The 17,989-nt window shown below is 39.2% G+C and overlaps 1 protein-coding gene and 1 non-coding gene across 9 annotated transcripts in view; both read right to left on the bottom strand.

Moving 5' to 3' along the window:
- LOC126260004 (uncharacterized) overlaps positions 1 to 13,283 on the bottom strand; it is a 30,552-nt gene extending 17,269 nt beyond the window's left edge. The window contains exons 1-2 of one of the 8 annotated variants that reach the window (XR_007546587.1): positions 12,645 to 13,061; positions 1,960 to 2,073 (exon numbers count right to left, since the gene is read on the bottom strand). Coding sequence is in view for 4 of the 8 variants with exons in the window: in XM_049957162.1 (XP_049813119.1) it covers positions 1,960 to 2,001 (42 nt within the window). In the remaining 4 variants the exon portion in view is untranslated. The other 7 variants (XR_007546589.1, XR_007546588.1, XR_007546590.1 and 4 more) reach the window with 7 other exon arrangements.
- On the bottom strand, positions 1,614 to 1,912 carry LOC126261402 (small nucleolar RNA U85). The gene has a single exon (XR_007546704.1). It is a non-coding gene; the product is annotated as a small nucleolar RNA U85 (small nucleolar RNA).
- Positions 13,284 to 17,989: the final 4,706 nt, after the last annotated feature.

Here is a 17,989-nt window from a genome sequence, read left to right as displayed (position 1 = left end):
GAAAAATGAAGTGGAGGTCAAAGTCCACAGGCAGACCAAAAATGCCAACTGGAAGGATGAAAAGGAAAAAACTGCAAGAAATACAGTAAACCAGAGGGATAGCCATGTTGACGTAAGTAAGAACACAGAGGGGAAGGAGGTGGAGAGGGAAAATGGCACAGGAAAGAAAGGAGGCCCCATGTACGCCACACACAAACTTACTGAAGTAGTGTGAACCCTCTGGGAGGTATCTGTATACATTATTACTGTGATGCACCTAATCTGTCTTATTGTTGGGTCAAATGGTTAAAGGAGAAATGAATGAGTGAATAAATAAATAAAAAGCCATCCCCTGGATGTATCCTTACTTTCAACTAAAGCGACAAAAGATTTAGCTACAGTTGCAGTTTTTCTCAAACCCATTATTTTGATCTCACAAAAAGAGGAATGGCCTTTAGTCTAATGCGTGAATGACAGTGGTTCACACAGGTCAAGAAACTGACTGATTGCATAGTTGCCTGCTCTAAGTTGCAGATGCGGTATGTTCATATATGTGCTTTGCACTTTATTGTAAAATTTAAACTTTCACGGCTGGAATTGCCACAATAAAATATTCCGGGCTATTATGCTGTGCTCAAAGGAACTGCACTAATACCTGACGTTTCGTCCCCATCTGCAGAGGACATTTTCAAAGGGGATTGCAGCTTTGTTGAAGGTCAGATTCACAACACGGCCCACTACTGACTACAGCAAAATTCCACTTCCGTAAGCTCCCGTGCAGTGGCATGGCATCATGTTTTGATTATGTGCATGCAACTGGCCACTGTAGACTGCTATCGTCCACTGTTACTATCATCCCTTGGGGAAAGACTGGTACATCATCTTCAGAACCAGAATAAAAATTTCCATTCAATTTCACACCCTCCTCCTTCCTATTGAAATTTCTGGGATGTTCCACAACCTCTATAGCCTCTCTGTATAGTATTTTGTGGTATCTGCTTGGGGCTGCCTGTACTTTAGTCCTATCAAAGTGAATGTGGTGGTCTCCTGGCCGTAAAGGATGTTCCGCAACAGCTGATCTGTCAATCTCCCCTCTTCTGCAATTGCCCTTGTGCTCTTCAAATTGTTTTTGACAGTTCTTTTTGTAGTACCAACACACACCTCCCCACAATTCTTGCACTTTATGTAGTCATGTATGCTACAAATTACGTCTCACTTGCTTGTGTGGAATTTGTCACTTACCACCATCAGCCATGACAATTCACAACAAATGAAATAAAAGAAATCACTAAATAACATGCTACAATCATGTTAAATGCTCGCACTGGGTATGACACAGCAGAGTGCTCAGAACACTACTGGACACTCGTTGGCTTTCTAAGAATTCATAGGTGTAGATACCATGCCTGAACTCTACTGCCATCATCTGTGACGCCAACTATAGCAGAAAAATGTGTTTTTACATGATTAACGAAGATCTTTCACCATTCAATGATATTTATCTGATTAATATTAAATTTTAAAATTTGCAAATCCTTTTATTGAACAGTGTTTTCATAAACACTTTGTATTACATATTGTTACCTGATGAGTAGTGTCAACTAAGTTACCAATTTAGTTCAGTGTGGTCAATAGGCCATCAGATTACTAAAGCAAAATCACAACAACCAGGGAGTGAACCAGGGCTACTGCAATCTGCGCCAAAGAGAGAGAGAGATGTAACAATTACAGTCCTTGAACAACACACAATCACTTTAGGCATTGTTCACATATGGAATGGGAAGAATTGTCAATTCAATATTCCTTTGGCCTTACAGAGGGAGGTCACTGGCGACCTGTCTCCAAGATTACAAAGGACTGGCCATATGATTGCAGCTGAGTCAAGCCCTGGTACACATCACTCTGGCAGTCATACATAGCTCTCATCATCGGCCAATGTTCCAGTAACGATATAAAGATCCTAACAAGGTATGTACCTACCTTTAAAGTTCCACTGCTATCAACAATAGGCAGGATCAGCATCACAGAGCATTATCTGCCCACAACATCTCTCTCTCATTGAAATGTAAAGTAAAACAGCCAGTATGAGCAAATCTGTAATCAAAAGCATTACAATACAATTAGTTCATATAGTCTGCCTGGAATATAATTTGTGGTGAATTAATGAGCGGACTACAGACTGAGAATATGGACACACAACTTTCATATCTGAAAGCATACTATGGTAATTTAGGCCATGTGTAATAAGTAGAGCTAAAAAAAAAAACTGCATTGCAAAGGAGATCCAAAACAGTAAGAAAAATATGAAAAGGATAAGGAATCAAAAAGATTTCCACTCAAGTGAGCAGCTTTTTAAAGTGTGACAAATACATTAAGAACAAAAATTGTATGCAACACAATTGGTAAACAGCATGACCCTATTAAAATATTGATATATTGATTCATAACCCCACTGCAACATTGTCACCTCACAGAATTAGTTGCCAATCATCACAGCAGTAACCTTTCATATGTTCACAGCAGCATAATAAATTAAAACTGTATTCGAAGATTGGTTTGAACACCACTTTACTAGGCATGGTCCAGTTGATGGTGGTATGCCTTTGCCTTCCTCCAAACTACCTTTGAGATGAGTTATCCAGGCAGTAATACGGAAACCTACAGTTCAGTGTATAATCTGCTTAACAGCTAAAACATGAGTAACCTACTATTTAAGTGTGGGCTGGTAACTACTGTCAAACACTGCTGCATAGTTGAGATGACCCAATATCTGATTCTCAGTCGCCAATGATGTTAAATTGTGATATAATTCTGTTTAGAACAAATAATTTTTTAATGGACTGCAGTAGCACTAGAAACATTAACATTTATTGTAAAAAAGCACTGTTGGCTACAGTCTGTCATAGAATCAAAGCTATGTTACCCATCACTAGGATACTGCAACCAAAATTTCATCACTCGTTAATAACTACTTCAAAACAGTGCAAAAGTACCACAAATTTACAAAAAATCATAAATGTGAGACTGCAAAAATCATTCTTCCATATAATTCTAGCGAGTCATATTTTCTGATACACAGAAGGCTGCATAAGACTTAATTACCAACTACCCTATACCATTCTCCCATTTCCTGCTTCCACTCTGATTTGTCTTATTGAGAATATTTGCTCTAAACTGAGCAGAAGATGAGCTTGCAGATGACCTTAGTTAGAGTTGAGCTAGAAATAATGTGAAGTCTGACTAATATCCCTAAAATTATGATTAAACCATGCCCTCCAAAACAACTTCACTCCCACAGGTACTGTTCTGTCTACATTCCAGATAGCCTTGAAGGTCTCTGAAGGCAATGCACCATGAATCAGAATAACAGTTACCTGACCACTACTTTTTTTACAGGAATGTTACCACAGCAACAACCAGCTAGAGAATCAGCTAAGGCTTTCCCTGCATTTTATTCACTATTGAATTATTACTATGCTACCTCAGGTGCCAGACACTGCAGTCAATAGCAGGTGACACTATTAGTTTTTGACATCTTGGGTTGTCGGGTGTTCTGCCAGATATCAGCGTCGTACTTGCACGATATTTCGGTCACGTAGCTCGTAACCTTCATCAGGTGCGACCTGAGACTGCTCCTCAAGTGGACCTGGTCCAGTATTTATGCCTATGGCCTTCCCCTCCACCAACGGCTGCAGGCGCTTCCTCTGTGGTCCACGCCCATTCCCTGCGACCTGCTGGAGCGTTGCTGCTCCGTTTTCCGTCCGCTGCGGTTCTAGGTGTTCCCTCTGCGGTCCGCGCCCACCAGTCCCACTTCTGGGTGTTCCATCTTCGGTCTGGTGCTCCTGGCAGTCCGTCAGGGGCTCGTTTTCCATCTCCATGTCTTTTGATGTGGTATCGCTCTTCACCAGGGTCCCACTGAAGGACTCACTAGAACTGATTGCAGAGAAATTTGACGGTGCTCTGTTGGACCTGTTCAGTCATACACTGACATCCATGTATTTCCTGTACAGAAACCAATATTACGAGCAAACTGAAGGTGTAGCTATGGGCAGCCCACTGTCCCCTGTGGTTGCCAACATGTTTATGGAGAGTTTTGAGGAGAGGGCATTTGAGACACCCACATTTAAACCCACATGCTTCTTTAGGTATGTGGATGACACCTTCGTGATCTGGCCACATGGGATGGACAGGCTCAATGAGTTTCTTGAACATCTTAACTCATGCCATCCTAATATCAAGTTCACCATGGAACTGGAGAAGAATGGCCAGCTGCTATTTCTGGATGTACTAGTCCAGAGGAAAGCAGATGGATCAATTGGCCACAGTGTGTACCGAAAACCAACACACACTGATTTATATCTGCAGGCCAGTAGCTGTCACCACCCTGCACAGAAGAATGGGGTTCTGAAGACTTTGGTCCACAGAGCACATGCCCTGTCAGACCAAGAGAATCTACCTATAGAGATAGAACGTCTCAAAACAGTTTTCTCCAAGAATGGATACACGGACAGACAAATTGAGAGGGCACTCCAACCAGCCACCATACCACAGGTTCCTGAAGAAGACCAAGATGAAACAAAGAAGGTGGCATATCTGCCCTATGCTGGCTCTATTTCTGCCAGAATCAGTTGGATCCTCCGTAAACACAATATCAAGTGTGTTTTCTGTCCATCCAACAAGATTGGGGGACTGCTGAGGAGTGTCAAAGACGACCTGGGGTTACGAAAACCAGGGATTTACAATATACCTTGTCAATGTGGCAGGTCCTACATTGGCCAGACGACAAGAACTGTGGAGATCAGGTGCAAAGAACATCAGAGGCACACTAGATTAAGACAGGTGACTAAGTCAGCCATTGCTGAACACTGTCTAGAACTAGATCATGCCATGAAGTATGAGGATACCAGGATTCTAGCACAAACACCCAGATTTTGGGACAGTGTTATAAGAGAATCGATAGAAATTAAAATGGCTGACGATCTTATGAACCGTGACACAGGGTACCAGCTAAGTAGAGCCTGGGATCCGGCTCTGGAATTGTTAAAGGAGCAACGGGGCCAGCTGCAACACTGCACAAACAGAAGAACCAGAGACATGGAGATGGAAAACGAGCCCCTGACGGACTGCCAGGAGCACCAGACCGAAGATGGAACACCCAGAAGTGGGACTGGTGGGCGCGGACCGCAGAGGGAACATCCACAGCCGCAGTGGACGAAAAACGGAGCGGCAACGCTCCAACAGGTCGTGGTGAGCGGGTGCGGACCGCAGGGGGAACGCTTGTACCCCAGACCGTAGATGAAACCCCCAGGTGCGGGGTTGGTGGGCGCGGACCGCAGAGGGAACACCTAGAACCGCAGCGGACGGAAAACGGAGCAGCAACGCTCCAGCAGGTCGCAGGGAATGGGCGCGGACCACAGAGGAAGCGCCTGCAGCCGTTGGTGGGGGGGGGGGGGGGGGGGGGGGGGGGTAGGCCATAGGCATAAATACTGGACCAGGTCCACTCGAGGAGCAGTCTCAGGTCGCACCTGATGAAGGTTACGAGCTACGTGACCGAAATATCGTGCAAGTACGAACACCCGACAACCCAAGATGTCATTAGATCGCCGGGAAAGCCTGAAGAGTTACTATTAGTTTTTGCTGTTTCCATTCTCTCTTTGTGCAGCATGTTCATTTTATATAGCGATGTGTCCTAAAACAGATACGAACATACAGAGAAACATGATTTAACTATCACCAACTTCTAATCAAATCCAAAACTGCATGATAACCTGTAAATGGAACAGAAACACCGAGTTGTTGCTGCAACAGCTACGGCACACAGGCAGCCTGCAGACAGTAGCGACAGTGTTCTGCCACAGGCAGCCAATAGTGATTGATTGTGAGACGTAAAACTTTACAGCTGCATTTTCTAGTTGACAGTGATACTGACGTTTCCATTATACCAGCATGTTGCAAGAATAAGATTAAAGAAGCAGACTACAAACTTATGCTGCAAATGGATTCGAGATTAAAACTTACGGATCAAAGTTACTGAATCTTGATTTAGGTTTAAAAAGCAGGTTTGAGTGACCTTCCATTGTCCCTAACACAGCAAAAGATATAATCGTCACGGACTTTCTTTTTCATTTGGATCACAGACAGGCCTAAAGAAAATTATTAGCTGACAGCAGTACTCAGTTACAAGTCTGCATTACAATGTGCAGCTGGTTTGTCCGATTCAGTCAGTTTGCTCCATGTTTAGTACTCTGAACTACTTAAAAAATTTCCTGAACTGACAAAATTCATCCTTACCCTGGGAGAAATTAAGCATGGTGTTAAAACATTATACTGCAAGCAGCAGTGGCCCACAAGTGTACTCTAAAAGTGGCAGGTTAGAGCCACAAAGTTGGCTAAACAAGAATTCCAGTTCCTAATGAATCACAATATAATTCGCCCAACTAAATCCTAGTGGTATATTCCACTGCGTGTGGTAGAAAAGCTGGATGGCCAGTGGTGTGTGTGGAGACTAATGACTGTACCCTTCCCGACAGCTATCCATTCCTCATATAAATTATGTAAATTTCATCCTTGTGGGCAAGAAAATGTTTTTTAAAGTCAATCTCCTCAAAGTATATTACCAAATCCCACTACCTGAAAGTGATAAGGTCAAGAGTGCTACGTTCATACCTTTTGGACTTTATGGATTCAATTTCATGCTGTTTGGCCTCCTGAATGCCCTCAGTACCTTTCAGAGATTTATTAATGACATTTTGAGAGTTTTAGATTTCTGTTTTGCATATTCAGATGATTTGTCGATAACTTCTAGTTCTCCAGAAGAACATACTTGACACTTAACTAACCTGGTTTGAGGATTAATGTTGAACAATCCATATCTGGAGTTCAAGAAATTAATTTTTTAGGTCAAATGATTACATCAAAAGGTACTAAATCAGAATTACCTTATTTCCTTGGCATACTGAATTTTTACCAAAGGCATTTGGAACATGCCACTGAACATCAGGCAATTCTTAATGATTACTTGAATAATATTTAAAAAATGACTAAAGAAGCATACATTTGACAGAAAATGCAATAAAACAGTTTGAGAAGCACAAAATGGACCCTACAAACACAGCTCTTAACATTTCTGGAGAAGAAATATTCAACATGGGACAGGGAACTTCTCAGCAAATACATGGCAATAAGGTATTTGAAGTACCACCTTGAAGGATCTCCTTTGATATGTTTTAAAAAGAAACAACGACAAAGCAACGCCTATGCTACTGTGTCACCTACAATTCACATCACAATTCACAACATGCCAGGCACATTTCTGGAAATGAAAACAGTGAAGCTGACAAACTATCCAGGCATGAAGTAGTGGTATCAACTGATTAAGAGAAGATAGATGCTCAAGTATGAACTCTGGAAACTTCACTCCAGTGCTCATACCTCATTGAAATTTAAACAGTCAAACCCCTCATGGAAGATCATTATGGTGTGATTTATCAACAAACATTCGTCCTGATATTCCTTAACAATTTATATATTCCACTTTTCAGCATAACCACTGTATGAGACATCCTGGTATTAAGTCTTCTGCAAAATTACCCATGTGTAGATTTGGTCAAACAAAACAAAATATCCAAAACTGGGCAAAATTATGCATAACACGCCAAAAGAACAAAGTGACTAGACAAAATAAATCTGCTACCGGCTAGATTCCATGCACAAACGGACAATTTAACATGGTGCACATCAATCTAATTGGCCCACTACCTCTTTCAGATGAATTCATATACTTATTAACGTGCATCGATTGGTTCAGGACAGAAGTCATTCCATTACATGATGATCAAGCAGAAACCATGGCACGGGCATTTTATAACTCCTGGATCACAAGATTTCAAGCACATAACCAAATAGTGACTGGACAATGAGCACAGCTCCAATCAGAGCTGTTCCATTCATCAGCTAACATGTGCGGTCCTAAATTAACTCAGAATGTGACATACCACCCACAGTCACACAGGAAAAATAGAGATTCCACTGAGCATTTACGGCAACCACCAGAGCATATAGTAAAAATAAATGGAGTGACATAAGTCCAACAATTCTATGTTGTACAAGAAATGAAAATAACGCATAGCTGTAGATATGCTGTATGGCACAACCCTAACATTGCCTAGTAGTTTCATTCTGGGTTGAAAAACAAACTAGAAGCAAATCTACTAGCTTTCGCTTCCCAGTTATGCCAACATATGGCTAAACTACACTTTCAAAATGTTCCCACAAGGTAAAGGAAACACCATTTGTTAGTAGAGAACTGCATCTCACTTATTTATGAGGAATGAAAAAGTGAAAGCCGAACTAGTGCCTTCCTATGGAGTCTGAGTGAAACGCAAAATATTTCACTCAAAGAATGGATGAGCCAAACAAACATCTCACCTGGCAGACTGAAATCTGCCTACATCCTTGTGAATTCCAGCACCTGTCTATATCTACAGAGCACTTCACCGGCAAATTAGTTACCCACACCTACAACAGTCTCACCAAAGAAAGTTACCTGTTTCGGTTGAGTTGTGAAATTCCCTGAAGGGTTCAAGTAACTGACTTACAAACTTGGGAGGGGGGAGGTGATGTAGGTTATTTTTATGCTCATAACCTCCAGTTTTGTAAATAACTGTCATTGGTGTCAACTTTATTTTTCTTTTCAAAAAGAAATGACATTTTGAAATAGAATAAGATCTAGAGTTCAGTTTTGTTGCTGGAGTGTGATGTTGGTCCTGTGAAGAAAGTTCCCAAATAATAATTTGGAATCTAAAATACTGCATTTTTGTGATTAATTGTACAAGAAGCTCCAAGAATTCTACTGCTGTTGAGGTTCTTTCAAACAGTACAATAACAAATATTGCACAGTACAACACAAGTCACATTAAAATAACCCACTGAATACTCTTACTACAGATGATAACTATGTTTAACATACTGTTACCCAAATCAGAAGTGACCTTTATCATTAATCAAAAATAACCATTTGCACAACATTTGACAACACTTCAATTTTGCAGCATATTATCAGCTTATAATGAAAAGCTTCGTTTCAGAAAAGTTGGGTGTGGTTCTCGCAGTAAATATAGTTAGCCTACCTAATAATATATGTTGTTCATTTTTTTTCCATCAACAGAGCACAGCACACATGTGATGTCCTCTCACTGGCTTACAAATAGCCAAGAGGTTTTCTATCTAATACTACAATAAAAATGTTTTTATTTTTGAGATACATTAGTTTTCCACTTGAAGCTGATGATATATAAGACTAACAGATCAAATAGTAGTTCTTATAACACTACAGCACATGAAATGGCAAGGAACATGTATATTATGTAGGACAAATCAAAGCAGGAAAATAAGACTTTGCATTAGACATTTAGAAAAAGAATGTAACATTTTAGTCTTATGTGTTGGTTTACTAGTGAAATACAAAAATACTCCAACCATATGGTACCCGAGTCTATTCAATCAATTCACCTGACTATATGGTTCTTGTGTCTGCATCCTGCACATACACATTAAGACAGCACTAGACATGCTGGCTGCCACAGCAAATATTTTAATAGCTTACATAAAAATGAACTTTACACTAGGGTGAAGTGGGGTTAGTGTAACCATGGGGTTAGTGTAACCATGGCTTATGGTGCCTTAAAGAAGCTGTATTTTTACCTCTGACCTATCACATGTTAATTTACTCCTTTCTTTGTTATATTTAACCATAAGTTGTCAAATCTGACATAAAATGGTAATTAATTTTTGGACTTGAATTGACGTCTACATTTTCACTCTGCGAGAGAGTGACATGCTCAGAATTTGGTGGTCTGTCATTTTCGCAGTTTTAAAGATAACTGCACAATTTTTTGGTTACAAACTAACTTTTGCATGATTATTTCCAATATGAGATTCGTTTTACTCTACTGATAAAGCTCTTGATATGCCAGGCATGGTTACACTTACCCCAACTTTTTCCCATGTGGGGCAAGTGTAACCAATCGGCTGGGGCAAATGTAACCGGTGGGGGGGGGGGGGGGGGGTTACACTTGCCCCAAACAAACTTACCGGAACATATTTATTTAAGCCATAACCCTATTTTTGCCATCACACTAGATCAACTAAACTGACCTTCCTGTGTGTGAAATCTACTTGGGACCAAAAGTTAACTCATCACCAGAGACATCATCAAGCGGTAAAAATGAGCAAACTTGACTGTTCCAATCTCCTCACTGCTGTATGGAATGAAACACCACCTGAATTTGTGAAAAGTGGTTTTCAAAAAGCAGGAATATTCCCTTACAGTTGAGAAGTAATTGATAAAACTAAATATGATCCCGAGGCATATAAAAGATATGTAGCTCATACCAAATCCTTGGCAGAAACAAATCCATTGCCAGCTCACAATAATGCAGCCATAGACTGTGTGGAAACTACGTCTCTAACAGAAAGTACTCAGATTTTTGGGAAGCTTCCAGCTGAACAACCTCCAGAATTTTATAGGCCTACATCTACTGAGCCCTGTAGTTCTCTCAGTATCAGAGTTCTTTCTCAACCATTCCCAAGCTAACCAATGTTTCATTATGTTCTGGAACTTCTTATTTGTCATTTGAAAAGTTATTATTGGAAACAGTCCAACAGTGTAGTCCCACTGGTAAAACAAAGAAGAAAAGGATTGCACCAGACGCTGAAGTTATCACTTTTCAAGATGCCATCTATAAAGAAAAAGATTTTAAAGGAAACAAGAATAATAAGGAGAAAGCAAAAGAAAAAAGCATTATCGGCATAAAAAAGGGCTTGGTAATGAAAAGTAAATCTTCCAAAGTGCTGTTACTTTATCTGAAATGGCATCTCTGAATGTTGTGGAAAAAAAATCCCCGATTGCTCACGTGGGTAACAAGAAAAAAAGACTGGAAGTTGAATCAACAAGTGAAGAAAGTGAAACTGAAGGAGGCCTATCTTTAAGATAAGATAACACTGGATGATCTCAGGAAAGAAATGATAAGCTGTGAAGAAGAAGAAAAAGAGGCAAACTTTTTTGAAGCCAAAGATAAAATTACAGTTGGAAAAGTATGTTCTGGTAGCTTTTGCAACAAAATGTAAGAAAGTTCATTTTATTGGCCAAGTTACCAAAATTATTGATTTAGGAGATCCAGAAGTGATTTTCCTCAGATGCAAAAATAAGACAAAGCATGGCACCACGTTCTATTGGCCTGATAGAAGAGATGAGACGCAAGTTCCCTCCTCTGATGTCATTTCAGTGCTGCCTGAGCCTACTTTGGTCACAAGGGAGACCTGACATTTGGTGTTACATTTGATTCATACAGCATTCAGTGACTAAATAATACTTAGGGCCTAAGTGTGAATATAATAAGTTGAATTAGGGCAGTTTAGCATTAAACACAAATTGCCAACAACTTTACTTCAATTACCATGAAAAATAATAGAAAGTGAACTTATAAAGTGATTTTTTTTCTTTTCTCTTGAGACTAGATATTTTATTATTTTTGTCAAATTGCCTACTAAAGAAAAAAATATTACTTTTGTAGAATTTAAACTAGTAAATTACTGGCCTAAAACAAAAATAAATCATCTACGATTCATTCTGTTTCAGTGTTTTATGGTTTAAGCTACCACTTGTCTTTTTAGTTTAGCTAACAGTTTCTGTGTATTTCATAATATACAAAGAGGAGAGTGCAAAAAAGTTCATATCTTGAGTAAAATTTAAGGTATTTTAATAATTTAAAAATCCTCAAATTCAGTAAAATTGGGTAATCAGGTCACTTACCCCAAGTCTCTTTTACAATGCTCTGTGTGGGTACAAGAATGCGGGGTTACACTTTCCCCGAACCATGGGGCAAGTGTAATCTCACAACACAAAATTTTGAAAACAATTATTTGACCATATAATTTTTTCTTTCAGAAACAAAATGTATATTGTTTAAAAGTCAGTAAGTCAAACTTTAAGCATGAGATATTTCAAAAACATATCTTCAATAACAAGTTGGCAATTTGGTGTCAAAGTTGAACTATGCCAAAACGTGGCTACACTTACCCCACTTCACCCTACCATTGGTTTTCTGCACTTTCACAGTAAACATTTGACGTCATTAAAACTTTCGAGTAACATAGTACTGAGCTGTGTAATTCACACACGCATTTTCTGTCTCACTGTGGAGACTGCTGCCAACGAATTTATACGTTAATTAAGACCTGTTGCGAAGCCTAATGCTTACCAATAACAAGGCATTTTTTAAAGATTAAGACCGCAACAAGTCATCCAAATTATTATAAAATGTTTCAGACATCTATATACTACACTGCACACTTTCTATAGTCCTACTTCAAGCATATCTCGTAACTCCACATATCTATGAAAACTCTTAATTCAAGTAACCAACAAATTCATAATCAAAGAGATTCGAAAGTGCATGGATGTCTCATCTTTAAATACCTAGGTTTCCATTATACAGTGACACATGTAGCAATTTTCTAATAGGGCCTAATGTCATATTATTTTTTTAAGAAACCTTTTTGCTTCAACTGCAAAAGTTAACAAAATGAAGATACGATGTTTCCAGTCTACCATCGATATGCTTAAGAACAATATCTATAAAGATTCATTACCTCCATACACTTACTTCGCAAGCACGTTTGCTATATTATCGTTTCTTGGTAATATGCACGACGATATCTTATGTCCCTGTACGGTACCAGATTAAGCAACGTTGCTACAACCGTTACCCTTAACGTTTTTAGTACTTTCAACTCAAACACCACCACCACCAGCACAGTTTCAGAAGAAATTAAGAGCCACACAGACTGCTAGCAGCAGCACACTCCATACATTATCTTCAGACTTCAACTCTTTTCTATGGCGGGAACTAGTAGTAAATCCCAATGGTGCCAGATACTGTCTCTCAGGTTTCCCTCATACATCCATATAATTTCCCAACAGATCACCGTTTTTCCCACACGTTTAAAATTTTTAGAAATCATATAATTACGGAATTGACCGATTACAGGCCTATAAAAGCATGTAAGTACTGACCTACTAAAAACTGTACTCACAAATCTAATATTGGACGTCTGAATTGTGACGTTTCAAATGGGAGTGGGTGACCTGTTAACATCTACTTCTAAGCTCTGCGAACGGTTCTCGGCGTACGCCCTATTTTAACAATTGTTTATTGTTAGGACTTCCTCCCGTACCGTTGACATCGAACGCAACAAATTCTACGTATGCACAGTTTTCAGTAAGGCGTCAACTGATATCATACGGGTGGGTACGAAGGCGTAGTGTAGGTTATGGCAAGAGGGCTGTGACAAGAGATGAATACAAGGAAGAGGAAACACAAATGTTGGATCCGAAAACAGATTTCGCAGAGGGATAAATCAGGGGCGACAATCACATTTATAAAGGAAATAACGCACGGAGACGAAATTGCTATTTGCAATAGCAAACTAACTAACAGGTGGCATGTAAATATCATTTGCAAACGCGATAATCTTCCAAGATTTTAGAATATTATTAGATTCTTTGTTATAGGCATTTAGAATAACTAATTTTTAATTTAACAGCTACCACATCCAAGGACGCTGGCAGGATTTTGTCCAAAGAGGGGGGGGGGGGTCTCATTAGTTAAAGAGGACCTTAAAAACACTCATGTTTTTAATTTATTCTGAAATTTTCCATAAAGAACGATAACCCATTTTATTCGATAATGATCTTGGAATTTTCACCAGGTGGACATTTTATATCGTTACTTAGGAGTGCTGCAGTTCACTAACAAGCTGTTAATCTCTGTTCTCCCTCCAAGGTCATCTTACTCTTCTTTAAGTCTGGATTTGAGCTGAGGAAGTGATCGTGAACGGACGAGCGCTAGTTTTATGGGAAATAGTAATTATTACCGACAGGGCTTCGGAGATCTCTGTTCGACAATGAGGCTATAACAATTCTTCGTGGCGAAAATATTAAAGATTCAGAAACATTCAATCTTACACTTCCGAGATTTCCTCATTTAAGTATGCATCTCTCACGTCTTGCAGTGTAAAAAAGATCATTTTCTACGTTAAAGAATGTCCCGAAAGATAAATGCATGTGCCTAAATTATGAAAATTTTGATTATTATTTATTTATCATATCGTCGCTAGGCAATGAAAACCTCGTAACTCCATCTGACAATGGAATCCACGTAACTCCATTACCAAATGTAGACGATTATGCCACATAGCCTGTTGAAACCTTCCTTCTTCGAGATGAACGGTGTCGCCATCTAGCGGCAATAATGAAAAACTCGCATCTCCAGTGATATGTAGTTTGTGCTGTAAACCTCGCATCTCCGGTAATCGCCATTGTTTGTGTGTAGGGCGGACACATGCTCCGAGATTAAAACGTTTTTTTGATGTGATAGTAACCTTTGACTGACAGACCCAACACTGCTTTATTGCTACAGGTACGTGTTAGTATTTCTAGGTATTTATGTATTGCATTTTAATATACAGAATTAATGTTGGCTTACGAGTTTTTCATCGCGCGTAAAGCGGACTGTACTCGGTACATACGAGGTTCTAATTTTAGAACTGAACAGAATCCTATACATTCTACAGTAACTACTTTGTTTTCAGCTATGGGTAAAAAGAGTAAATTCACTCTTCACCTTGTGAAACAAGCCGACAACGGATCATATCATATAAAATCACCGGAAGAAGATTCTAGTCTGGTTCCTCCTTGTCCTGCACCAAAGGAAAGAGTAGACATACAAAATGAAGGTAAACCGTAGTTCATATTGTTGTAACTTCAAGTAAGATCCTTGTTTGGAAGTTTAGGTGATTAAATTATTTAAATATTATTGATGACATTATTGTTTACACTACAGATAATGCGGAAAAAGAAGCAAATACAGAGGCGGATTCCACATCTGAGTTTGAAAGTCTTCTCGAACACAGCAACGAGGATGATATCTCCAGTGACAGTAGTGATGTGTATCATCCAGATAAAAACAAAAATGACCATAGCAGTAACAACAGTATGGAAGACGACGATGACGAAGTTGATGTGGGAGTAAAAAGGAAAAGCAATCAATCACTTCAAAGTTTGCAGAAAGAAAAATGTATGAGGGGACAGGATTATTTAGGAATGCAAAAAGAGATCAACAATGAGCAGAAGTAGGAGGGAAATGAAACCACGATGTACTTGTAAACATTCTTCCTTAAATCGGAACAGGAATTGCAAGGATATTACAAAAGAGCAGAGACAGCTAATATTTAATCATTTCTGGCAGGATATGTCTTGGGGTGAACGAAAAATTTTTGTTAGAAGCCATGTCTACTACATTCCAGTTAAAAGACGCTGAAATAATTCAGAATCTAATAAATCTCGCCGTTCTAACACACTATATTACAATTTTGTAATAGAAGGACAGAGGGAAACGGTCTGCAAGACTATGTTTCTGAATACTTTGTGCTTAGGCGAATGGAGTGTCAGAACATGGGCATCTAGTGCATCAGGAACAATGCTTGCAGAAGGGCCTCAAATGCAGGAGAGACCAACGAAAGTTTCAGGTGGACGACAATCAGCATCAGATTTTTTTTTTTTTTGCAGAGTTGCCGAAACTGGAATCGCATTACTGCCGTCGTTCTTCCAAAAAACTCTACTTGGAACCTAACTGGCAGAGTAAATCAGAACTACATAGGGAATATATACAATTTTGCAAGAAAAGAGGACAAATACCAGCTGCTTACAAACAGTTCTGCGAGGTATTCGATGAAAATAATCTTAACTTATTTTCGCCTAAAAAGGACCAGTGCGATCTTTGTTGTTCTCACCAGACAGGCAATCGCTCAGACAATGAATACTCTTTTCATATGGCCCGAAAAACAGAGGCAAGGGAAGCGAAAAATAGTGATAAATTAGGAACCAGCTAGAGCGTTTACAATGGACCTTCAAGCACTTCTGCTTTCTCCCAGACTAAAAGCATTTGCACTGTACTATAAAAGCAAACTGAAGGTCCACAACTTTACCATCTATGATTTAAAAAGTAACAATGGTTATTGTTATCTTTAGCACGAGAGTGAGGGTGGACTAACAGCTTCGGAATTTGCCAGTATACTCGTGCATTTTATAGAAACGTACGTCCAAAATGATTCAGAAGCTTTCTATAGCGACGGATGCACGTACCAGAATCGAAACTCAGTCATGAGTAATGTACTGCCTCATCTCGCCAATCAGAAAAGCATTACAATAGTGCAAAAATTTCTGGGGAAAGGTCACACTCAAATGGAGTGTGATTCTATGCACTCCACCATAGAAATGAAGTTAAAAAACAGACACATTTATACTCCTGCTGGCTACGTAGAAGTTTGTGCTACCACAAGACAAAGTCCTAGACCTTATGTTGTCAATTATTTGGACCACAAGTTTTTCAAGTCCTATGATAAACTCTCGTTGTATTCGTCTAATCGGCCAGGATCCAAAATTGGGGATCCAACAGTGACTGATATCCGGTGTCTCAAGTATGGTCCCTCCGGAAAAATTGAACATAAATTGAAATTCAGCGATACATGGGAACCACTTCCAAGAAGGATGTCAAACATACCCAGCTCATTTACAGTGCCCCCTCTCTACAGTTCACCACTAAAGATCAGCACAGAAAAGTTTATGCATTTGCAACAACTAAAGCTGGTCCTTCCTAAGGATGTGCATTAATTTTATGACACACTGCCTCACATTTGTAATGAAAGAACATGTCCGTGTCTAAAAAAATGCAGCCGAAAATAAACTTGTTTAAAGCCACCTATGACTGTGATAGTAGCAGTAATAGTAACACTAATAAATGTTCATAAACTGCACAAATGTTTACAGTAATTAAATTTTAATTAAAGCTAACGACATTGTTTCTATGTTTTTTAAACACTGTAATTTATTAACATCCAGATTCCAATATTTTGATCAATGTGAAATTATTCATTTCACTTTACATCTGTAACAATGTATCCTTACAGATGTTTCATAATACTCAAATAATGCAAAGTTTAAGTAAGTTTTTTTAAAAAACAAATTAAACATTCATTCATTTCAATTCTTTACCGTGCACTCGTTACATGCCTCTTATCTCCACCACTACCAAAAAAAATAACTGTGAAAACCTCGTAACTCCAAAAACTGGCAGACAATTTGAAGTGCATAATAAAGTGTTATGTACCAATGAACGGATCCATATTGTGTAGCAGAAACCACTACATTTGACTAATCAGGTCCCCATGTGAGTTCTATAATTAGTTTTTTGTTTCTCCTGTAAAATTTGACCAATTTGAGTTACGAGGTATTCATTGCCTAGCGACGATATGCCCCTTTCTGCTGGGAGTCTCCAAAGAGATGCTCGGCTCACTTTCAGGGCAGCTCTTTTCATTTAAGCAGAGGTGCTGTATCTTTATGTGAACTGGAGTCTTTTATGAAAGAAAGATATTCCTAAGGAATTGGCTGTGGCTTATAGTAATGGACCATTCCTAGCATTTGCCTAAAATGGAAATGGGAAACCACTAAAAACCATTTTCAAGATTGGTGGCAGATGGTTCCAAACCACCTCGCCTCCCGAATCCAGTGATTGCTAGCTCAGCGACCCAACATTCTGAGTTACCCCAAGACAGAGGAGTATTTGGAGAAACTGGTTCTTGTACGTTGTTTTAAAGTAAAATTTATCAGAACAAAAGACTGAATTCTGACACTGCACGTTTTCACTTTAATTGTGGATGTTAAGTCATTTGATAGTGCATGAATGCATGCATATCTTAAGACTGAATTGTGCATGGATTTGTTGCCTCCAGCTAATAACACGCGAGTGTAAATATTTTTTAGGTTAGAGGGGAGGGAGGGATGCAGGGTGCAATCGAATTAAAGCAGACCACTGAAAAAATCTTTTAGAAACAAACAAAAAATCTTTTAGAAACGAAGAACATGCTGTCATCTCGTACCCCTTCTGCTCTC

Source organism: Schistocerca nitens, chromosome 5 (assembly GCF_023898315.1).
Source record: "Schistocerca nitens isolate TAMUIC-IGC-003100 chromosome 5, iqSchNite1.1, whole genome shotgun sequence".
NCBI classification, from domain to species: Eukaryota; Metazoa; Arthropoda; class Insecta; order Orthoptera; family Acrididae; genus Schistocerca; species Schistocerca nitens.
This window is presented reverse-complemented; position numbering and strand designations above follow the sequence as displayed.